The 20,822-nt window shown below is 42.6% G+C and overlaps 1 protein-coding gene across 1 annotated transcript in view; it reads left to right on the top strand.

Annotated features, from left to right (window-relative positions):
• LOC112264110 (transient receptor potential cation channel subfamily M member 3) overlaps window positions 1-16,112 on the top strand; it is a 139,149-nt gene extending 123,037 nt beyond the window's left edge. Inside the window, exons 23-26 of the mRNA XM_042331099.1 lie at window positions 919-1,069; window positions 2,166-2,359; window positions 10,539-10,671; window positions 11,843-16,112. Coding sequence (XP_042187033.1) covers window positions 919-1,069; window positions 2,166-2,359; window positions 10,539-10,671; window positions 11,843-13,385 — 2,021 coding nt within the window. The 3' untranslated portion in view covers window positions 13,386-16,112. The remainder of the gene's footprint in view (window positions 1-918; window positions 1,070-2,165; window positions 2,360-10,538; window positions 10,672-11,842) is intronic.
• The last annotated feature ends 4,710 nt before the right edge of the window (window positions 16,113-20,822 follow it).

Below are 20,822 nucleotides of genomic sequence, written 5' to 3'. Positions count from 1 at the left end.
ACACACACACACATCATAACCTTTCATCTACGGCAATCTGTTTTTTCACGTGGTTCAGTTGTCAGAGTTGTTAACCCAATTTCTTTGAGTGTAAAAATGCGAGCTAAAGAGAAAATTACTTCAGTTCTCTACCTTTGGGCTGCCTTGTGTGATCAATTGAAATCCAGAGATACGTATGAATATAATGATTATATAATGATTCATAGGCAAACAAACAAATGAGCATCCAAAGTGAAAGTGCTGAGTGTCCCCATTATAAGCCACAGCAACTGAACCATCACTGATGGAAAAAACATATGATGTATCTTAAATACATTTCAATTACTCTGTAGTATAATCATTATTCAGCTAGGATATGGCACACATATGTGACAATATATTTTAAACATCAATGCCATGTTTAAATATATTGGGAATGCAAGTTATTGCCATGAATATATTTGTTTCTATATTTTGAGATACACATTTCAGCACATAAGACCTTTCCATTCTAGAGCTCACTCCTTCCTATCCCCTCCAAAAAAAAAATGCATATATACAGTATATTATGCCTCTTGTTTGTTTGCAAAACTTGAAGTATTTGTTGGCCTGTTTATTTGTTGGTTTGTTTATTTTAGATGTTAACATAATGATTGTTTGTTCTGTATGATTGCCTGGGTTTGCTTGTATGTATTGTATGGTGACATATTCCTTTCATTTGATTGTGTCTTCATCTTTTATCTTGGCTTGCTTGTCGTGTTTATTGTATGTTTATTTGTATGTTTATTTGTTTTGACGCACAATTGGCACAAATGTTTGCCTTCATTTATAATGTTCCGTCATAGAAACTCTCTACAGGCTACCCATTTATTTTGTCATAGTTTGTCTTGTGACACCTTGAGTGACATCCTGAACCTGTGGTTGTGTCATTGTGCTTAGCTCCGTGTGGCCAGAATATCACCGCGGACGACGGGCATGTTGTGATTCTGCCGCCATGTAAGACGGGAGCCTGGATCGTTCCTGCCATCATGGCCTGCTACTTGCTGGTGGCCAACATCCTGCTGGTCAACCTACTCATAGCTGTCTTCAAGTATGTGCTCACTTTCTGTAGACATACTACACTCTCCTTATGCCCACTCGGTTATACATACCAGGACCTTGTCCAGAAACGACCCCTTAGCTCCTACACCCCATCCCCAAGACACTTGTGGAGATCTGAGAGGATTTGACAGTTTTAAATACATTGGTAATATATTTGCTTACACCTGCCAAATCCTTTCAGCTTGCCAAAATTCCTTGGAGGTAGGATCTCTGGGTGTTTTCTCTGGATGAAGACAAAAATGTGCATGGGATAGGTTTATTTTACTCTCCCTCACCCACATAATTCTTTCGGGGCCCTTGCACAACATACTCATATATCACCCGAGTTAGTTAGCTACGTAGGTCATTTCCATCTGTGTTCCTTGTTAGTTTTATATGGCCTAACAAGTGAGCGGTTAGGACTTTGATTAGTTATAAACAGTGCATAACCTATGCTGTCTTTTGAGTGCAGATGGTAGGCTTTCAAATATATAATATGACAGCTGTGTGTAACATGACAACTGCAGTTGCTTAAGTGCTGTTAAATTGCAGCCACTCGAGGCCCATGGCAGAGCATACTGTAGCATATACACACAATAAGATGTTTCATCTCTTATTGAGAGCCATTATAGTGATCATTTACTGTTATTGTGCCTTATTTCCATCTGTGTGAAATACTGTAGTAAGAACGATCCCCTCCGCATTTCTTGACTTCTTGACCAAGAAATGCAAATGGAGGAAAAGTTCTAATGCAAATAGCGGTGGAGTGTAAGGAACATACTGTTTGTACATCTCTGTTTTACTGGCATTTTTGTTCAAATGTAAATGTAGGAAGATTTTTGTGATCTTAATAGTAGTAGTAGTTGTTGTTGTAGTAGTAGTAGCAGGCAGAGTTGTAGTAGTGGCTGTAGTGGTACAAGTTATGGTGACTGTAGATAGGTAGGTGGATGGTTGAAAGAGGGGTTGAGTGTTTCAAAACATGGCCTTTAATCCATCTTCATAGAAACGAATGCATAAAACATGTTGCAACAATGTTTGGTGAATAAACCAAGCTGTTGCATTCTTGGTTGGTTTGACATTTTGGTTGTTTCTGTCTGTTGTCATAGCAACACCTTCTTTGAGGTGAAGTCCATCTCCAACCAGGTGTGGAAGTTCCAGAGATACCAGCTCATCATGACCTTCTACGAGCGGCCCATCCTCCCCCCTCCCCTCATCATCTTCAGTCACATGACCATGGTCCTCAAGCACCTGTGCTGTCGCTGGCGGAAGCACGACGATGAAGAGAGAGATTATGGCCTTAGTGAGTACATGGGCTAGGCCCGATACAAATCCTTTTGAAATTGTACATTTACATTTGTGTCATGTAGCAGACACTCGCATCCAGAGCAACGTACAGTTAGTGCAGTCATCATAAAATAGCTAGGTGAGGCAACCACATATCTCAGGTTTTGGAAGATGGACAGGGACTCTGCTGTCCTAGCTTTAGGTGGAAGCTGGTTCCACTATTTGGGTGCCAGGACAGAGAAGAGCTTTGACTGGGCTGAGCAGGAGGGGTGGGAGTGGGAGGGCCAAGAAACCAGAGGTGGCAGAACGGAGTGCTCGGGTTGGGGTGTAGATTTTGAGCATAGCCTGAAGGTAGGGCAGGGCGGGGTGATATAGGAGAGCCCTGGAAAAGTTGAACTCCAGGCAGGCTGCGCTTTTCTGGATAAGTGGCAGGGCTTTGATTGCACAAGTGGGGAACCCAATCTACAGCAAGTTGCCTGGATTAGGACATTCGCCACTTCCTGTGTGAGGTAGACTCATACTCTACGGATTTTGTTGAGCATGAACCTGCATGAGCGAGTCACTGCTTAGATGTTAGAGAATGACAGGGTGTTGTCCAGGGTCACGCCAAGGTTTGTTTCACTCTGGGAGGGGGACACAGCAGAGTTGCCAATCATGATGGAGATGTCTTGGAGCAGTCAGGCAGAGGAGCTCCATCTTGTTGAGGTTGAGCTTGAGGTGGTGGGCCGACATCAAAGCTGAGATATTTGCCAGGCACTTGGAGAAGCATGTCACCACCTGGGTGTCGCATAGCAATGATAGGAGAGACCATGTGAGTTATATGACAGAGCCAAGTGGCTTGGTGTATAAAAAAGAGGGCCTAGAACTGAACCCTCGGGGACACCAGTAGTGAGAGTACGTTGTGCAGATACAGATCCTCTACACGTCACCTGGTAGGAGCGGCCTGCCAGGTAGGATGCAATTCAAGAGTGTGCAGAGCCAGAGACACCCTGCCCTGAGTGGGTGGAGAGGAGGATCTGATGGTTCACGGTGTCAGGATGAGAACAGAGAAGAGACAGTCAGCTTTGGCAGTGCGGAGAGCCTCCGTGACACAGAGGAGAGCGGTCTCTGTTGAGTGACCCATATTTTGGCCTGACTGGTTAGGGAGAGATAGAGAGAGAGTTGGTCACACACAGCACACTTAAGTGTTTTGCAAAGAAAAGAAAGAAAGATTCAGGTCTGTAGTTTGACGTCAATGGGGTCGAGGGGATTGACTTTAGCCATTTTGAAGTCAGAAGGGATGCAGCCAGTGGTCAGTGATGAGTTGATGAAGGAAGTGAGGAATGGGAGAATGTTTCCAGAGATAGTCTGGCGAAGGGAGGAGGGGATGGGGTCAAGTTGGCAGGCAGGTTGTCGGGCGGCTGGGCCTCACTAGTTACAGAATTTCATCTGGAGAGAGAGGGGTGAAAAAGGTCAAGGCGTAGGGTAGTTCTGAGTGGGACCAGTGGACTCAGTAGACTGAGTGAATGAGGAGCGGATGCTGTAAACCTTCTTTTCAAAGTGGTTGGCAAAGTCATCTGCAGGGGCGGATTAAACAGGGAGGAGAAGGTGGAAAAGAGTTTCCTAGGGTTAAAGGCAGAAGCTTGACATTTACAGTGATAGAAAGTGGCTTTAGCAGTTGATACAGAGAAAGAGAAGGTAGAGCGGAGGGAGTGAAAGGATGATAGGTCTTCCCGGAAGTTTAGTTTTCCTCCATTTTTGCTCAGCTGCCCACAAACACGCAATGAGTCACTCAGCCATGGAGCAGCAAGGGAGGGCCGAGCCGACCGTGAAGAAAGGGACAGTGCTAGTCATAGAATGCAGAAAGGGAGGGGAGTAGGGTTGAAGAGGCAGAATCAGGATACACAATGGAGAAGGATTTAGCAGAAAGGAGAGATGATTGGATAGAAGAGGAGAGAGTAATGGGAGAGAGAGAGAGCAAAGATGGCGACGGTGCATGACCATCTGGGTAGGGGATGATTGGGAAGGGGTGGAGGAGAAGGAGACAGAAAAGGTAACAAAGTAGTGATCAGAGACCTGGAGGGTGTTAGCAGTGAGATTAGTAGGCGAACAGCCTTTAGTATAAATGAGGTCAAGCGTATTTCCTGCTTTGTGAGTGGGAGGGGATTGGGAAAGGGTGAGATGAAAAGAGGCAAGGGGGGGAAAGGTGGAAAGAAAGTAATCCAAGGCAGACGTCGGGAGGTTGAAGTCACCGAGTACGATGAGTGGTGCGCCATCATCAGGAAATGAGCTTATCTAGGTGTCAAGCTCATTGAGTACTTTAAGGGCAGCTGGTGGGCAATACACTAAAACCTTTCACTGTAAATTTACAGCATTTACTGGCACCAGAGTTGCCAGCTTAATAATGTAATTTTGCTTTACAGCAGAGATGAGGTAATATATTTTAGAGTAAGGAAAATAGTATTGTAAAATGTATTACAGCATCTCTACTGTAAAGCAAAATTACAGTATTAAGGCTGGCAACTCTGGTGCCAGTATAATGCTGTACATTTACAGTGAAATTCTCCCTGAAATCTAAATGTAAGAAAAACAATACCTAGTGAGATATACTCAATCAAGCTAGTCGTTTTCATCACTTTTTTATGTCATTCTCGCTGGCACCAAAAGTTTAAAAAGTGTTGATAGCGGGCAGAATGCGGTCAGACCATTAAATAATTGGCATATACATTACTCTTACAGAATTCCCACATGGGCCTATTTAATGACGGGCCTCCCGAGTGGCGCAGTGGTCTAAGCTGTGCCACTAGAGATCCTGGTTCGAGTCCAGGCTCTGTCGCAGCTGGCCACGAACGGGAGACCCATGGGGCGGCGCACAATTGGCCCAGCGCCGTCCAGGTTAGGGGAGGGTTTGGCTGGCAGGGATGTTCTTGTCCCATCGTGTACTAGCGACTCCTGTGCTGGGCTGGGCGCAATGCACGCTGACACAGTCGCCAGGTGTTTCCTCCAACACATTGGTGAGGCTAGCTTCCGGGTTAAGGGGGCATTGTGTCAAGAAGCAGCGCGGCTTGGCTGGGTTGTGTTTCGGAGGACACACAGCTCTCGAGCTTCAGTTCTCCTGAGTCCGCACGGGAGTTGCAGCGATGGGAAAAGACTGTAACTACCAATTGGATACCACGAAATTGGGGAGAAAAAGGGGTAAAAAACAGAAACTTGTTTTTAACTAGAACAGAAGAATTTATCATTGACTTTTTCCGATATAACATAGTTACAGCAGATCCCCTTTGTGTGGGGTACTTTTAAATGTGCCTTTAGAGGCCATGCAATTCAATACTCATACTTAAAGCAATATAGGTCAAAAAGTTCACAAATAGAAGGACCAACAGTACAGATAGATAGCAATAAAAACTGTACCATAGAGGCACAGAATAAGTTATAGGAAAAATTAAAGGAACTGGTGGAATATATTCAAGAAAGATCAAGTGTAATATGTAATAAAAAATAAAGCAAACTGGATGTAATATGGAGAACACTGCACCATTCTTTTTCATCTTAAACATAGAATGCTACTAAGAATAATGTACTGAAACTTGTTACAAATTGACAGTCACCCATGATTTGCCAAACGATCTTTTGAAAGAGGATTTTTTTTCTCTTGATGATGTCAAATTAACAGCTGTACATAAAGACTTATGTGAAGGCCAAATTACAGAAAAGAAAGTTCTTGCAAATAAAGCCTTTAAGTCTGGGAATACTGTAGGGCTGGATGGCATACCAGTTGAGATACACTACCGTTCAAATGTTTGGGGTCACTTATGTCCATTAAAATAACATCAAATTGATCAGAAACACAGTGTAGACATTGTTAATGTTGTAAATGAATATTGTAGCTACCATCACTCCACACACGGCGGGTGCGTGCCTTTTGGGGATGTATTTTCTCTGAGAGTGCCAGGGACTGCTTCACATTACGTATTCGCACCGGCACGGGCTTGGAGGAGTTCTGATTTACTCCGCCACAAACACTCGAATAGGTTACAATCTCTCCCTAGCAGTAACGATACTGGTAAATGGTTTACCACCCCCACCTTCATAGTGAACTTGCCTCAGGGAGTAACTAACGGAACCCGTACCACTGGGTATTGTATTTTTTAAGCATCCCATTAGCTGCTGCCAAGGTAGCGGCTATTCTTCCTGGGGTCCAGCAAATTTAAGGCAGTTATATACATTTAAAAATATTACATTTCATAACACTTTTCACAACACATTAAGTTCGTGCCCTCAGGCCCTCTGGCCACTACTCTACTACCACATACTGTATCTACAATACAAAATCCATGTGTACATGTGTGTACATGTGTGTAGAGTGTGTGTGTTAGCATGTGTATGCGTGGGTCTGTGCCTGTGTGTGTGTCTCTTCACAGTCCGCACTGTTCCATAGGGGGTATTTTTATCTGTTTTTTAAATCAGATTCTAATGCTTGCATCAGTTACCTGATGTGGAATTGAGTTCTATGCAGCCATGGCTCTATGTACGACTGTACACCTACCATAGTCTGCTCTGGACTAGGGGATTGTGAAGAGACCTCTGGTGGCATGTCTTGTAGAGTATGCATGGGTGTCCGAGCTGTGTGCTAGTAGTTTAAACAGACAGCTCGGTGCATTCAACATATCAATATTTCTTATAAAACCAAGTAGTGATGAAGTCAATCTCTCCTCTACTTTGACCCATTAGAGATTGACATGCATATTTTTAATGTTAGCTCTTTGTGTACAGTTAAGGGCCAGCCATGCTGCCCTGTTCTGAGCTAATTGCTATTTTCCTAAGTCCCACTTTGTGGCACCTGACCACACGACTGGACAGTAGTCCAGGTGCGACAAAACTAGGGCCTGTAGGACCTGCCTTGTTGAAAGTCTTGTTAAGTCAGTGCAGCGCTATATTATGGACAGACTTCTTCCCATCTTAGCTACTGTTGCATCATCATGGGCCTAGTATAGTGCATGTCTCCCCAACTTGCTATATTACCATATTATTCATTACAAGATTAGGTTGAGGTTTAGGGTTTAGTGAATGATTTGTCCTAAATACAATGCTTTTAGCTTTGAAGTTAGGCCTAACTTATTTCTTGCCACCCATTCTGAAACTGACTGCAGCTCATTGTTAAGTGTTGCAGTGATTTCACTCGCTGTAGTAGCTGACGTGTATAGTGTTGAGTCATCTGCATACTGTATATACACTGGCTTTACTCAAAGTGGCAGGTCATTAGTAAAGATTTTGAAAAGTAAGGGGCATAGACAGCTGCCCTGGGGAATGATTTTAAGATGGATTATGTTGGAGAGGCTTCCATTAAAGAACACCCTTTGTGTTCTGTTAGACAGGTAACTCTTTATCCACAATAAAGCTGTAACACATATGTTTTTTCCAGTAGCAGACTATGATCGATAATGTCAAAAGCCGCACTGAAGTCTAACAAAACAGCTCCCATCAATTTCTCTCAGTCAATCATTATTCAATTGTGTAACTTCCGTGCATGTTGAACTGCCGTGCTGAAAGTCTGTTGTCAATTTGTTTACAATAAAATAGCATTGAATCTGCTCAAAACATGTTTTACAAAAGTTTACTAAGGGTTGGTAACAGGCTAATTGGTCATCTATTTGAGCCAGTAAAGGGGGCTTTACTATTTAGCAGAATTACTTTTGCTTCCCTCCAGGCCTGAGGGCACACACTTTCTTGTAGGCTTAGATTGAAGATATGGCAAGTAAGAATGACAATATCATCCACTATTATCCTCAGTCATTTTCCATCCAAGTTGTCAGACCAAGGTGGCTTGTCATTGCTCAAAGAATATACAAAAAAAATTGCCTCTTCCAAAGTCACGTTATGGAATTCAAAATGACAATGCTAGCCTTTCGGAATTTGGTCAGTTATACTGTACTTGGATGTGTAGGGTTGGTGTTTGTTGCTGGCAGGTCATGACTAAATTTGCTAATCTTGCCAATGGAAAGAAATCATTAAAGTAGTTAATGAGCCATCTTATTCAAAGAATGATTGAGCTGAGTTTGCCTTTTTGTGCTCAAAGCTTTTTACTACCATTCTCTATACGGTATCATTTATCTATATATTGTTACAGTAATTTTCTTAATGGGTTCATGCTTATGAGTAACTGGAATAAGCAATTTCATAAATGTGTCAAGTGCAGAGTCTGGTTGTTCCTCATTACATACGACAAACCAGACAATATTCTTTACATCTTCAACAAAGTGTAGGAATCACTAATAAACGTATTGTATGACCTCTTATACACTATACTAGGCCCAACCTTTGGAACTTTGGTTTTCCTAGGTATGGCTACTATATTATGATCACTGTATCTGGTTGATTTGGATACTGCTTTGAAGCAGATTTCTGAAGCATTAGTAAAGATGTGATCAATACATGTGGATAATTTCATTCCTGTGCTGTTTGTAACTCCCATGGTAGTTTGACCGATAACCTGAATGAGATGGCAGGCACTGGTTACAGTTCAAGGCTTTTTTTGAGTGGACAGCTTGATGAAAGTCAGTCAATATTTAGGTCACCCAGAAAATATACCTCTCTGTTGATATCACATACATTATGAAGTACTTCACACATATTACCACTTGGTACCACTTGGTGGTCTATAGCAACTTCCCACAAGTAACAGTATTTAACCTTTTCGCATGTGAGTTCCAAATATCTCTAACGGTAGCCCAGAGTGAGTTTTGTGATATGCGTGATGTCAGAATGCGGTCATTGTTCCAACATGTGATTGTTACACAACAGGACAGTTAACACATTTTCCCCCACAAACCAAGACACTAATTATCTGTAGGCTATATTTCATCTAGTCAATTTGAAATTATTTTCTCACAAGTTGTATTTTCTAACAACAGTTTGAATTGAGGTGTGTTCCACCTCATTAATTCACATAGAAGTAGCCCATTTCACTGTTGCGGACAATTTATGTTTGCGGCTTTACTGAACAGGATGAACTAATCTCTTCAATGAGATTTCAAGCATCACCCCAGTGTTTCCCCTGATCAAGTATGCAGACATTTACGTAGTCTAACACAAACTTTTTTTCCCCTGGCACATTTGTTTGTCTGTCTCTTGCATTGCCTTCATTGTTGTTTTCTTTACAAATAATAACTTTGGACATGTGCTAATTCCAATCAAAGTAAGTGCCTTATTTTCTGTATATCGTGTTGTCATTTCTATTGTAGCACAACGTATGTTGTATGTTTACAACATACAATGTATGTTTGGAGCATAATGCATTTACTGTTTTCAAGTACCGGTGACAAATCATGCATTCCGATTATTGCGTAGATAGTAATGGACACATATGATGTGTATAAAATAGTTTTTTGAAAGTTGTACTGATTATGATGAGCTAATGCTAAAATATTTATGTGTGGCACCATGTTTGTTGGCGTTATACAATGCATTCTGAGTGTCACGTAAAAGTCTGTCAGAATTTAATTAAGATGTAGTAACAAAATGAGGTGAGAGATGGTTCACTTATCTTTCGAGTAAACCTCCGTAAGTGAATGAAGGAAAGTGAATGATCGTAGATGACAAACCCCTTCAACATGCTGCAAACAGACCAAACTCATCTCCTCTGCCTATCTTTGGTTGACCCCCAAAAAATATATACTTGGCGGCGCGCACAAACTACCCGTTTGATTTTTAGAAAGTGTTTTACTCAATTATTTGGATCAATGGTGAGCACACCGATGATGTGATGAATTGAAAATAGTCCTTTCTATTAGCTAATTCATATTATGGTTTCTGTCAGCCGGGAGTTAGCTAAATATGACATCTTCTGTTACCTCAATCTTTCCTCAGTTAGCACTAGGACTGTTGTAGCCTACATTTTCTGGTTTGGATGATTGTGTTATGCTGTCGCCACTTCTGTGAATGTCTGAAAATTGCATCCAAAAATAAACTGGACACTCAGACTTTAGGGGAACATTAAGAGTAACATTATTAAAATGTTATCTCTCCCTAGAATTGTTAGTTGGGTAGCTAGCAAAAAGACAGTACTAGACAACAGCAGATTAAGACAAAAACTATACTTATCGCTCCTTGAGATATCAGGAGTCCTCTAGCGATAGATTGATCCATCCTTCCTTGTTTCTGCTTATCCTTCCATTTCTGATTATCCTTCCTTGCATTTCATCATCCTTCCATCACAGAGCTCTTCATCACTGAAGACGAGCTGAAGAAAGTTCATGACTTTGAGGAGCAGTGCATTGAGGAGTACTTCCGTGAGAAAGATGACCGCTTCAACTCTTCGAATGACGAGAGGATCCGAGTGACGTCAGAGAGGTTGGACATGAGCGAACACAACCCTGTCATGTTTAAGTACAACACGTGATGTAGGCTCTTCCTTTTTGTCAGCAAATCACTTCCTCATCCTCATAGTGTAGGAGAAAAACATGAACAAAGGCTCCAAAAACACCCAAATACGTCCTTTTAGAAACTCTCAGTATAGTGATGCAGGTTTTTAGATGTTGTATACATAAAATTGTGTCATTACGAACTTTATCCACAATTTAATATTCAGTTTTGTGCAACATGAGTAATTTCCGCTATCCATCTGTTCCATTCTCCGTGTAGCCTGCTGCTACAGGTAACTGCCAAAATTAGAGAAACACCAACATAGTGTCTTAATAGGGTGTTGGGCCACCACGAGCCGCCAGAAAAGCTTCAATGCACCGTGGCACAGATTCTACAAGTGTCTGGAACTTCCTGTGTGGAAGCTCTGCATGTTTTCAATATACTTTGTGTCCCTAATTTATTCAAGTGTTTCCTTTATTTTCGCAGTTACCTGTAGAATGGACGACGAGGTATTGGTCGGGTCGCAAAAAAATGGAATATAATGTTGTGGATAAATTTCGGAACGACACAATTTCATGAGTACAAAATCTAAAGACTTGCATCAGTGTACTGAGAGCTTTGCCGTTTCTAAAATGATGTATTTGGGTGTATTTTGAGCCTTTGTTCATGTTTTTTTTCCGTCCCCCATACTACACATGGAGAATGAGGAAGTGATTTGCTGGTTGGGGTAAGTTTCTCAAAAACTTGTGAATTCACAAAAAAACAGTGTCTGGACCCTTCTATAACATGCCATTATTTGGTTCAAACATTTTTATTTGGTTCTAAAAAAAATAACTTATTCTTTAAGTACATCACATGATAGGCTCTTACTTTGCTGCCATTATTTCCAGTCATGGACAACATAATCACTTTCACCCCTCCTCTCTCTCACCCCCCCTCTCTCTCACTCCCCCTTCTTTTTCTCCCCCTTCCCCCTCCTCTCTCTCTCTCTCTCTCTCTCCCCCCCTCCTCTCTCTCTCTCCATCTCCCTTCTCTCTCCGCTTTCTCTCTTCTCTCTCTCTCTCTCTCTCTCCCCCTCCTCTCTCTCTCTCTCCATCTCCCTTCTCTCTCCGCTTTCTCTCTTCTCTCTTTCTCTCTCTCTCTTCTCTGTCTGTTGCAGAGTGGAGAATATGGCTATGCGTCTGGAGGAGGTGAATGAGAGAGAACATTTCATGAAGGCATCTCTACAGACCGTGGACATCCGTCTGGCCCAGATGGAGGAGCTGATTGGTCGGATTGCTGTGGCTCTGGAGCGAGTCACGGGAGTGGAGCAGGGAGAGGTCAACAAGGCCCGCTCTCGCACCTCCTCCGACTGCACAGACTCAGCCTACGTGCTGCGTCAGGGTGAGTGCCCAGATGCAGCATACTTTTTGCGCCAGAGCAGCTTCAACAGCCAAGAGGGGAACTCCTACCGACTCAATGAAGGTGCAGAGGGCTCCATGTCGCCGCCCTCCCCCACCAGTCTGGCCATGCGCACACGCAGCCACTCTTTCTACGTGGGGGGAGGTCGCGAGCGAGCCGGGGCCGACCGGGCTCACCGTTTCCTCAAGGAGCACTCCTTCAGCCTGCAACGAGCCAATAGTTCACAGTCGGTGGCCTTGTGCTCTGCCCCCAAGGAGTCTAAGCCCCTCCCACTGGCCACGCTGTCCGTCTCCCAGCAGCACCGCCCCTCTTCCTGCGTCGACATCTTTGTGTCGGCATCCGAGGAGGAGGGGCCAGCCAAGGTCTTCTTCGACCCACTGAGGATGGCCCCTCCCCTCCGGCCTGACTCCTCGCTCCACTCGGAGATTATGGAGGCGGTGCTGTCGAGCGGGAGGGACTATGGTGGAGGTAGTGGGTTGGGCGACAGACACTCTGAGGGTGGGGCCGTGTACGAAGACAGCGTGGCTGCAGACCTGTCACTATGCTCCGCCAACCTGCTCCCAGATAACACTGTGCCACTCTGGGAACTGGACCCCTCTCCTCCACCATCAGCGGGCCTGCTGGAGCGCTCCAAAAGCAGCCGCTACCTGTCCACTGGCGGCGGGGGCTACCTGGAAGAGCCTCAGCTGGTCAAGTCTCACAGCCTCATGTTCACACCGCGAGGGTGCTATGGAGGCCTAGGGGCAGGAGTTCAGGTCAAAGCGGCTGAGTACACCAGCATCACCGACTGCATAGACACCAGGTGTGTCTCTGCCCCTTACTCCACCGACGACTGTTGCCACTCCCCTGGAGGCTCCACCTCATTCCCCTTTGACAAGCCCCCTGACATGAGCTCCTCCCACCCAGAGCGCGAGGCCGAGCTCAGCCACACAGAGTCAGAACCTGAAGACCTAGAGGAAATGGCCCCTGCCCCCAAGCCCCGTCGCACAGGGAGTGGCTTAGGAGGGGCGAGTGGAACCCCCTTCTGCTCGCCCTTCTCCAGACTGGAACGAGCCAACAGCTGCTCCTCAGACGACTCCTCCCACCCATCCTTGGCACCTCCTCCCCACAGAAAAAGCCTGTCGGTCAGTGAGAGGATGGAGAGGGGTGCAGACCATGGGGTTCTGGGGGAACCCAGGAACCCCTTCCTGAGGAGCAAGTCTGGGGTGCGGCCTGACGCCAAGACAGACAGCCTCTCCATGAGGAAGCTGACCACCCCCTCTGCGTTCCGCAGCTTCCACAGTAGACACAACTACACGTGACAATTATGAAGGGAACAACAATGGGACAGGGCACATTCTGTTATACAGGACCATAGGGCTGGCTGGGGGGAAAGCAAGGTCTATGGGGAGGGAACCTGCCAGTCTTAAACAAAGTGCTATGAAGCTAGGGTAATTCTTACCTCCTCCTCAAGCTGACTCTCATTGCGTGTTTGGTAATGGAGGCTATGTACCGTGTCTGTCTACCATTTTTTTTTGTCAAGTCAACACACTAATGCATCACATGTCACAGAACACTAGTCTAGTCCACATAGAAAGTATAGAGAAAAAAAATCTACTAATAACAGGTTAGTCAGAGTCTTTAGAAAATGATCAACTTGACCACCTGACAATATATGACTGTAGGTCAGTATTGCCAAATTTCCTCAGGTTCTCCTTATTTTCTCTTTGCCCTTAAACCGCCCATACCCATGGATATGACTCTTTGCTTTTGTGCTTCCACCACAGACATAGCACTGCATTCTACTGTAACTGCATGCTACAACAGCAGCATAATTTGTAACCTAGTCTCCAGGGTAAATGTACGTATCGCATATAAGCCTGGAACGCCAACTACTCAAATCTGGCCTATGTGGTATTGAAAAATAGTCATGGCTCCGAATAAAAAAAAGGTGTTCGGAGAGAGGTGATTGATTTGAAATAAAGCCAATGGCTATGGGTCAGGACTTTTTCCTGATTGTTCTATTGGGTTAATGAAGGCCATGTTGGAAGCTTTGGTCCACCAGACCATCTGAACATTAGGGGGAAGGGTCAGGTGAACTAGATTACAGCAGTAGTGGTGTAGGTTGAACAAACTGGTGGTGCAGGTTGAATTTCTGGATATAATAGGGCTCTATTATGTATAATGTATGTCCCTGATTTAAAGTCCATGCACACTGACAGTCAGGTAGCATTGACCCAACAGAGTTCCAGGGCACTAAAATATATTACCTACATGACCTCAGTAATAAGGAAGATGGAATATTTAGTTAAATGTAGACTCATCGTAAGTGCGTATCTATTTACTTGCGTTGTCCAATCCCCAGTCATGTGGGTTTATTGTCACTGTGGCCTACAGTGTAGAGGAGTAAACACGCACACACACATAATCATACATGCACTCAAGGTGTATGGAATGGGTGAAGAAAATCCAAAACAATTCCTCTAATGTAACCGATTGTTTGGTAGCACCAGCACCATCCCAATGTTATAAGTATTTCCCTTAGATTGCCTTTTCTCATTAAAAAAAAACTCAGAACTGGACACAAGAGGGAGCTGTGACCCTATTTGGAGAGTCCTTCATCCTAAGCAGTATGCCCACTATGAAATTGCAACACTTCAAAATCAAAACGATTAAAGTAGCCTTTTTAGCAACCAAACATCATACATGACATCATACATGACTGGTAATAATACCCATTCCTTTCATTTTTGTGGCAGCAGCATTCTGTTGCTTGGGTCTGACATCAGTCTCAAGTAGCCAGACATTATAATCTCCTGTTCGGTATGAATAGTGAGCTTCAAGATGAGAAGGCTGGAAAGCTAGACAGACACTAACATTCTTACCGTCCTTCTTACCTTTTTTTTGCAGTCATTCATGATTTCTTCTATTCAAATTGAAGCACCAGACTGACCAATGTAATCACCTAGAATGCTTAAACTTAAACCGGCAGAAAATTGTCTGCAAAAATGTGTAGGACTACAGAATACTGTGTGTATGAGTAGGCTAGAAGAGAATGGTTGGAGAACTGAATTCCACAAGATGGAGTTATTTGAAACATTTGCAAAAGAGTCAGCTCTATGAATCGTATGCATTTTATGAGAGGTAGAGACACCTTTCAAGTTAATATAAAAAAGAAATGGCAGAGAACCAGTGTGTTTTTTTTTTTATCCCTTAATTTATTACAACGCATAATAATCTGACTGGTGTGGAATGCCTGTTACCACATGTTTGTAAAGATGGAACTAGATGAGTAACATTTACATCACAGGTTCTCAAAAAATAAGATACGTTTGTGTTTTATATTTGATCAGTGTTACATCACTTTAATTGAATTACATTGCAATTGTTTTGATTGCTTATATTGACCTATTTTTTTTGCTTACAATGAATAATTGAATGGCTGTTTGAAATACGAACTGACTATTTATACCTTCTCAGTGCTATTTTGTCAAATTTAAAGTATTGAATTATTACAAGCTTTTAACATGTATAAAAGGTGTCACCTATAAGCACTGATGTATTATATGGTTTACTTAATATATCATGTGATTAATTACTATAGTGTACATTGCAATCACAAGTATTGAATCATTTGTTTATATTGTATGTTCTTGAGCAGCTGTCAAAGAGAAAGAAAAATATATTTTTTAATGTAAGTTGGATATTTTAAAGCAATACTCCTCTACAAGCATTACCAAACTGAGGGTGCCTTTCAAGCATGGAGTGGCTATTTGAAATTCACAGTAATTAAAACATTTACATGAAATCTGCACATTAATTTTGTTTGTAACTTTTCTCGCGAATCTAGTTACACAATTAGGACCCATGGTATTCTTTTCCTGAATTTCTTAACTGTGGGGATAATGCAGTCCAAGTGGTTACAGCGTTTTGTCGTACACTGGATAAAAACATTGATTTCAATGTGCAAGACCTAGGAGACAGACCTAGGAGAAAGACCTAGGAGGTGACACTGGCACTCTTTGCCTTTTGATAGTTTTTTTTTTTTGGAGGGGGGCTGGCTGCTCTCTGTGTATCTTCATTCTTGGTCTGAATGTTTCATTTGCCTTATCAATGTCCAATATTATTGAATGGGTATTTTCACACGTTTCCTAAACTGCTTCTTTGTTTTGTAAGGATGTAGATGTGCAAGTGACACTCAGCAGATGGAGGAAATGTGTTGTAAAGTAAGGAATATTCCAATCTCTCTTGAGCAGACAGGCCTCCTCTAATCACTGTGCGTATGCATTCAACCCAAATTCTCATGGGTCCTTAGATCTATATTTTTTGTGTGTAAGGAAATGTAAAATGACCTCTCTCTTCAGTTGTGTTCCATGAAACCCGACCCTCCCGCCCCTTTTGTGGACACAGGAGTCAAAGTTAAAACCAACAATGAGCTTTAATACGATCACAAAGTGTGAAGAATATTCCGTTCAGCTTGTGCTTTTGTTCAAAACCAGTGTAAGAACATCCAACAACTTTCAGCTGCAGGGTGCATATAGTCATGAAAAGAAAACTGCACAATGTTGGATTCTTATGTTGTTAGTTGTTGGTGCGGTTTTGTCTCACAATACATGGGATAGTTCACTTTTACAAAATGTTTCGTAAATAAATAAGCTAAAGTTTAAAAAAGTGAACAAACTGTTCAAAAGATGTCTGAACACCATTGAACACACTCGTTGAAGGAACATTGCATTGCAATAGAAGAGTGATAAGGTGAAGGTCTGGTTCCCCTTTGGGTTTTAGTCCAGGCACTGGTTTGGATCCTGGGTCCTTTAATTAACCTCAGTGAATGGGCTCTTAGCACTCACGGGGACAAAATAAGTATTTTTGTTTTCCTTATGGAAAGGGGGCATGCAAGGACAAACATGTCCATAGCACTTCTAAATCATGTGTAAATGCTCTGTAAATGTTTGCTCTGTTGTACAATACACTAATATATCAAATAAAAGGGAGATCTATGTACTGTACCAGTCAAAAGTTTGGACACACCTACTCATCCAAGGTTTTTTTTGTACATTTTTACTATTTTCTACATTGTAGAGCAATAGTGAAGACATCAAAACTATGAAATAACACGTATGGGACTAAAAAAGTGTTAAACGAATCTAAATATATTTTAGATTTTAGATTCTTCAAGTAGCCAACCTTTGCCTTGATGACAGCTTTGCACACTCTTGGCATTCTCTCAACCAGCTTCACCTTGAAGGAGTTCCAACATATGCTGAGCATTTGTTGGCTGCCTTTCCTTCACTCTGCGCTCCAACTCATCTCAAACCATCTCAATTGGTTTGAGGTCGGATGATTGAGCTGTTCTTGCCAAAATATGGACTTGGTCTTATACCAAATAGGGTTATCTTCTGTATACCAACCCTACCTTGCCACATCACAACTGATTGGCACAAACGCATTAAGGAAAGAAATTCCACAAATTAACCTATAACACGGCACACCTGTTAATTGAAATGCATTAAGGGAGATTACCTCATGAAGCTAGTTAAGAGAATGTCAATAGTGTACATAGCTTTCATCAAGTGAAAGGGTGGCTACTTTGAAGTATCCAAAGTATTAAATATATTTTGTTTTGTATAACACTGTTTTTTGTTACTACTGTACATGATTCCATATGTAACCTGGAATGAGTAGGTATGTCCAAACGTTTGACTGGTACTGTATGTCTGAGGACACATATGACAGTAGCCTAATACCGAGAATTTTGCCAATGCGATCCAACGAAACCTAATGTACAGTATTTTCTCAATATTTTCCTATACTGTATCATACAGTTTTGTGAATGATAGATTATGGTTATAATTCAAAGGGGTTTTCGTTTCCCCTCAGTCTGTTGGAGAGTAGGCTACTTGTATCCTAAAGGGGCATCCAAGCACATTTCTGCAATAATGCTGATATTGTAGTTTTACTTGAGGGGACTTATCTTCCGGCAGTCTCACTTTATTTAGTGTCCTTTAATGCATGCAGTTCATCAACTGATTATGTACAGAAATACATTGTGAAATTGATATGAGAGAGAGAGAGATTTTAAATGACCTCACGGTAGTGATTATTTGGATGCAAATGCAAATCTGTATTCTTCAATATGAATAGGATCATGTCTGGCCATGCATGATTAAATAAAGAAATGAATATATAAATATGGTGTCTCTGTGGCAGGTTATTTTTCAATGTGTTATGAAAACGATGTATCGTGTTCACCAGGAACACCGGTAATAATGTTATAACTAACTTGTGACTTTGTTGTTAAAGTGATAGTTCACCCAAATGACATATTGGTTTCCTTACTCTGTAAGCAGTCTACAGGAAAGGTATGAAGGGAATCAACGCATTGGTTTTATTTTCCTGGCACTGTTTTTAAATGCTAACATTTTAGTGTTTTAACTTTTGTGGCACAAATCCGAAGAAAGTCATGGTACCTACATTTTCACACATCAAGCTCAAATCATCCGTATCTGAAATTGATTGGGTAGCTCAACTGATTGGGTAGCTCATGATTTGGTCATGATGTCAAAAAATGCTAATATAGGTACAATGACTTGCAATTTATTTGTGCCACAAATGCTAAAACGTTAGCATTTGGAAATAATGCAATGGGAAACAAAACCAAAGCATGGATGCTGTCATCCTTTTCCATAGACTGCTTACAGGGTACGGAAACTAATAAGCAATTTGTAATTTGGGTGAACTATCCCTTTAACATCAAAGAGAAACAATGCTTAGTCAATGGAGCACAATTCTCTGCAGTAGTCACCACATATTATCACCCAGTTGTTCCTAAAATCACAGTAGTAGCCCAGTCTTATATAGATGCTGACTGCGGGTTCTCTGAACGGACATCATTCACTGAATGGACCACATTCACAGTCATTGATAATTCAAAGTTAGACTCCCTCGTGACATTGTGTTGTTTTGAATGTAGGCTACCTGGGACTGCAGATATATGAAAACAAAGAGAATATGCCAAACCTTGAGGAAAGTGGTCAAGAGGGGTTCAGCTGCATTATCTTTCAGAGCAGTCATCCCTCAGTGTAAGACCCACAGATGATGCAATCTCTATTGCACTCCACACTGCCCTTTCCCACCTGGACAAAAGGAACACCTATGTGAGAATGCTATTCATTGACTACAGCTCAGTGTTCAACACCATAGTGCCCTCATAGCTCATCACTAAGATAACGACCCTGGGATTAAACACCTACCTCTGCAACTGGATCCTGGACTTCCTGATGGGCCGCCCCCAGGTGGTAAGGGTAGGTAACAACACATCTGCCACGCTGTTCCTCAACACGGGGGCCCTTCAGGAGCTCAGTCCCCTCCTGTACTCCCTGTTTACTCATGACTGCATGGCCAGGCACGACTCAAACACCATCATTAAGTTTGCTGATGACACAACAGTGGTAGGTCTGATCACCGACAACAATGAGACGGCCTGTAGGGAGGAGGGCAGAGACCTGATCGTGATGGTGCAAGGACAAAAACCTCTCCCTCAACGTGATCAAGACAAAGGAGATGATTGTGGACTACAGGAAAAGGAGGACCGAGCACGCTTCCATTCTCATCAATGGGGCTTAAGTGGAGCAGGTTGAGAGCTTCAAGTTCCTTAGCGTCCACATCACCAACAAACTAACATGGTCCAAGCACCAAGACAGTCGTGAAGAGGGCACGACAAACCTATTCCCCCTCAGGAGACTGAAAAGATTTGGCATGGGTCCTCATATGCTCAAAATGTTTTACAGCTGCACCATCGAGAGCATCCTGACGGGTTGCTTCACTGTCTGGTATGGCACCTGCTCGGCCTCTGACCGCAAGGCACTACAGAGCGTAGTGTGTACGGCCCAGTACATCACCGGGGCCAAGCTTCCTGCCATCCAGGACCTCTACACCAGGCGGTGTCCGAGGAAGGCCCTAAAAATTGTTAAAGACTCCAGCCAACCTACTCATAGACTGTTCTCCCTGCTACTGCACAGCAAGCGGTAGGATGGCTTTCACTTCAGCAGTGATAAATTCATTAACTTCTTTGAGGAAAAGATGATCATTAGAAAGCAAATTACGGACTCCTCTTTAAATCTGCGTATCTGCAGTAATAAAGCCTTTCTTGAAAAAGCCAAACCTTGACCCAGAAAATATAAAAAACTATTGGCCTATATCGAATCTCCCATTCCTCTCCAAGATTTTAGAAAAAGCTGTTGCGCAGCAATTCACTGCCTTCCTGAAGACAGATAATAGATACGAAACACATCAGTCTGGTTTTAGACCCCATCATAGCACTGAGACTGCACTTGTGAAGGTGGTAAATTACCTTTTAATGGCGTCAGACCAAGGCTCTGCATCTGTCCTCGTGCGCCTAGACCTTCGTGCTGCTTTTGATACCATCGATCACCACATTCTTCTGGAGTGATTGGAAACCCAAATTGGTCAACACGGACAAGTTCTGGCCTGGTTTAGATCTTATCTGTCGGAAAGATATGTTTGTATCTGTCGGAAAGATATGCCAACTGTAAATTTCAGTGTTCCTCAAGGTTCCGTTTTAGGACCACTGTTGTTTTCACTATATATTTTACCTCTTGGTGATGTCTTTCAGAAACATAATGTGAACTTACCACTATGTGGATGACACACAGCTGTACATTTCGATGAAAGCCAGTGTTTCAGATATAAGGAAGTGGATGGCTGCAAATGTTTTACTTTTAAACTCGGACAAAACA

The sequence above is a fragment of the Oncorhynchus tshawytscha genome, linkage group LG12, assembly GCF_018296145.1.
Source record: "Oncorhynchus tshawytscha isolate Ot180627B linkage group LG12, Otsh_v2.0, whole genome shotgun sequence".
NCBI lineage: Eukaryota > Metazoa > Chordata > Actinopteri > Salmoniformes > Salmonidae > Oncorhynchus > Oncorhynchus tshawytscha.
This window is presented reverse-complemented; position numbering and strand designations above follow the sequence as displayed.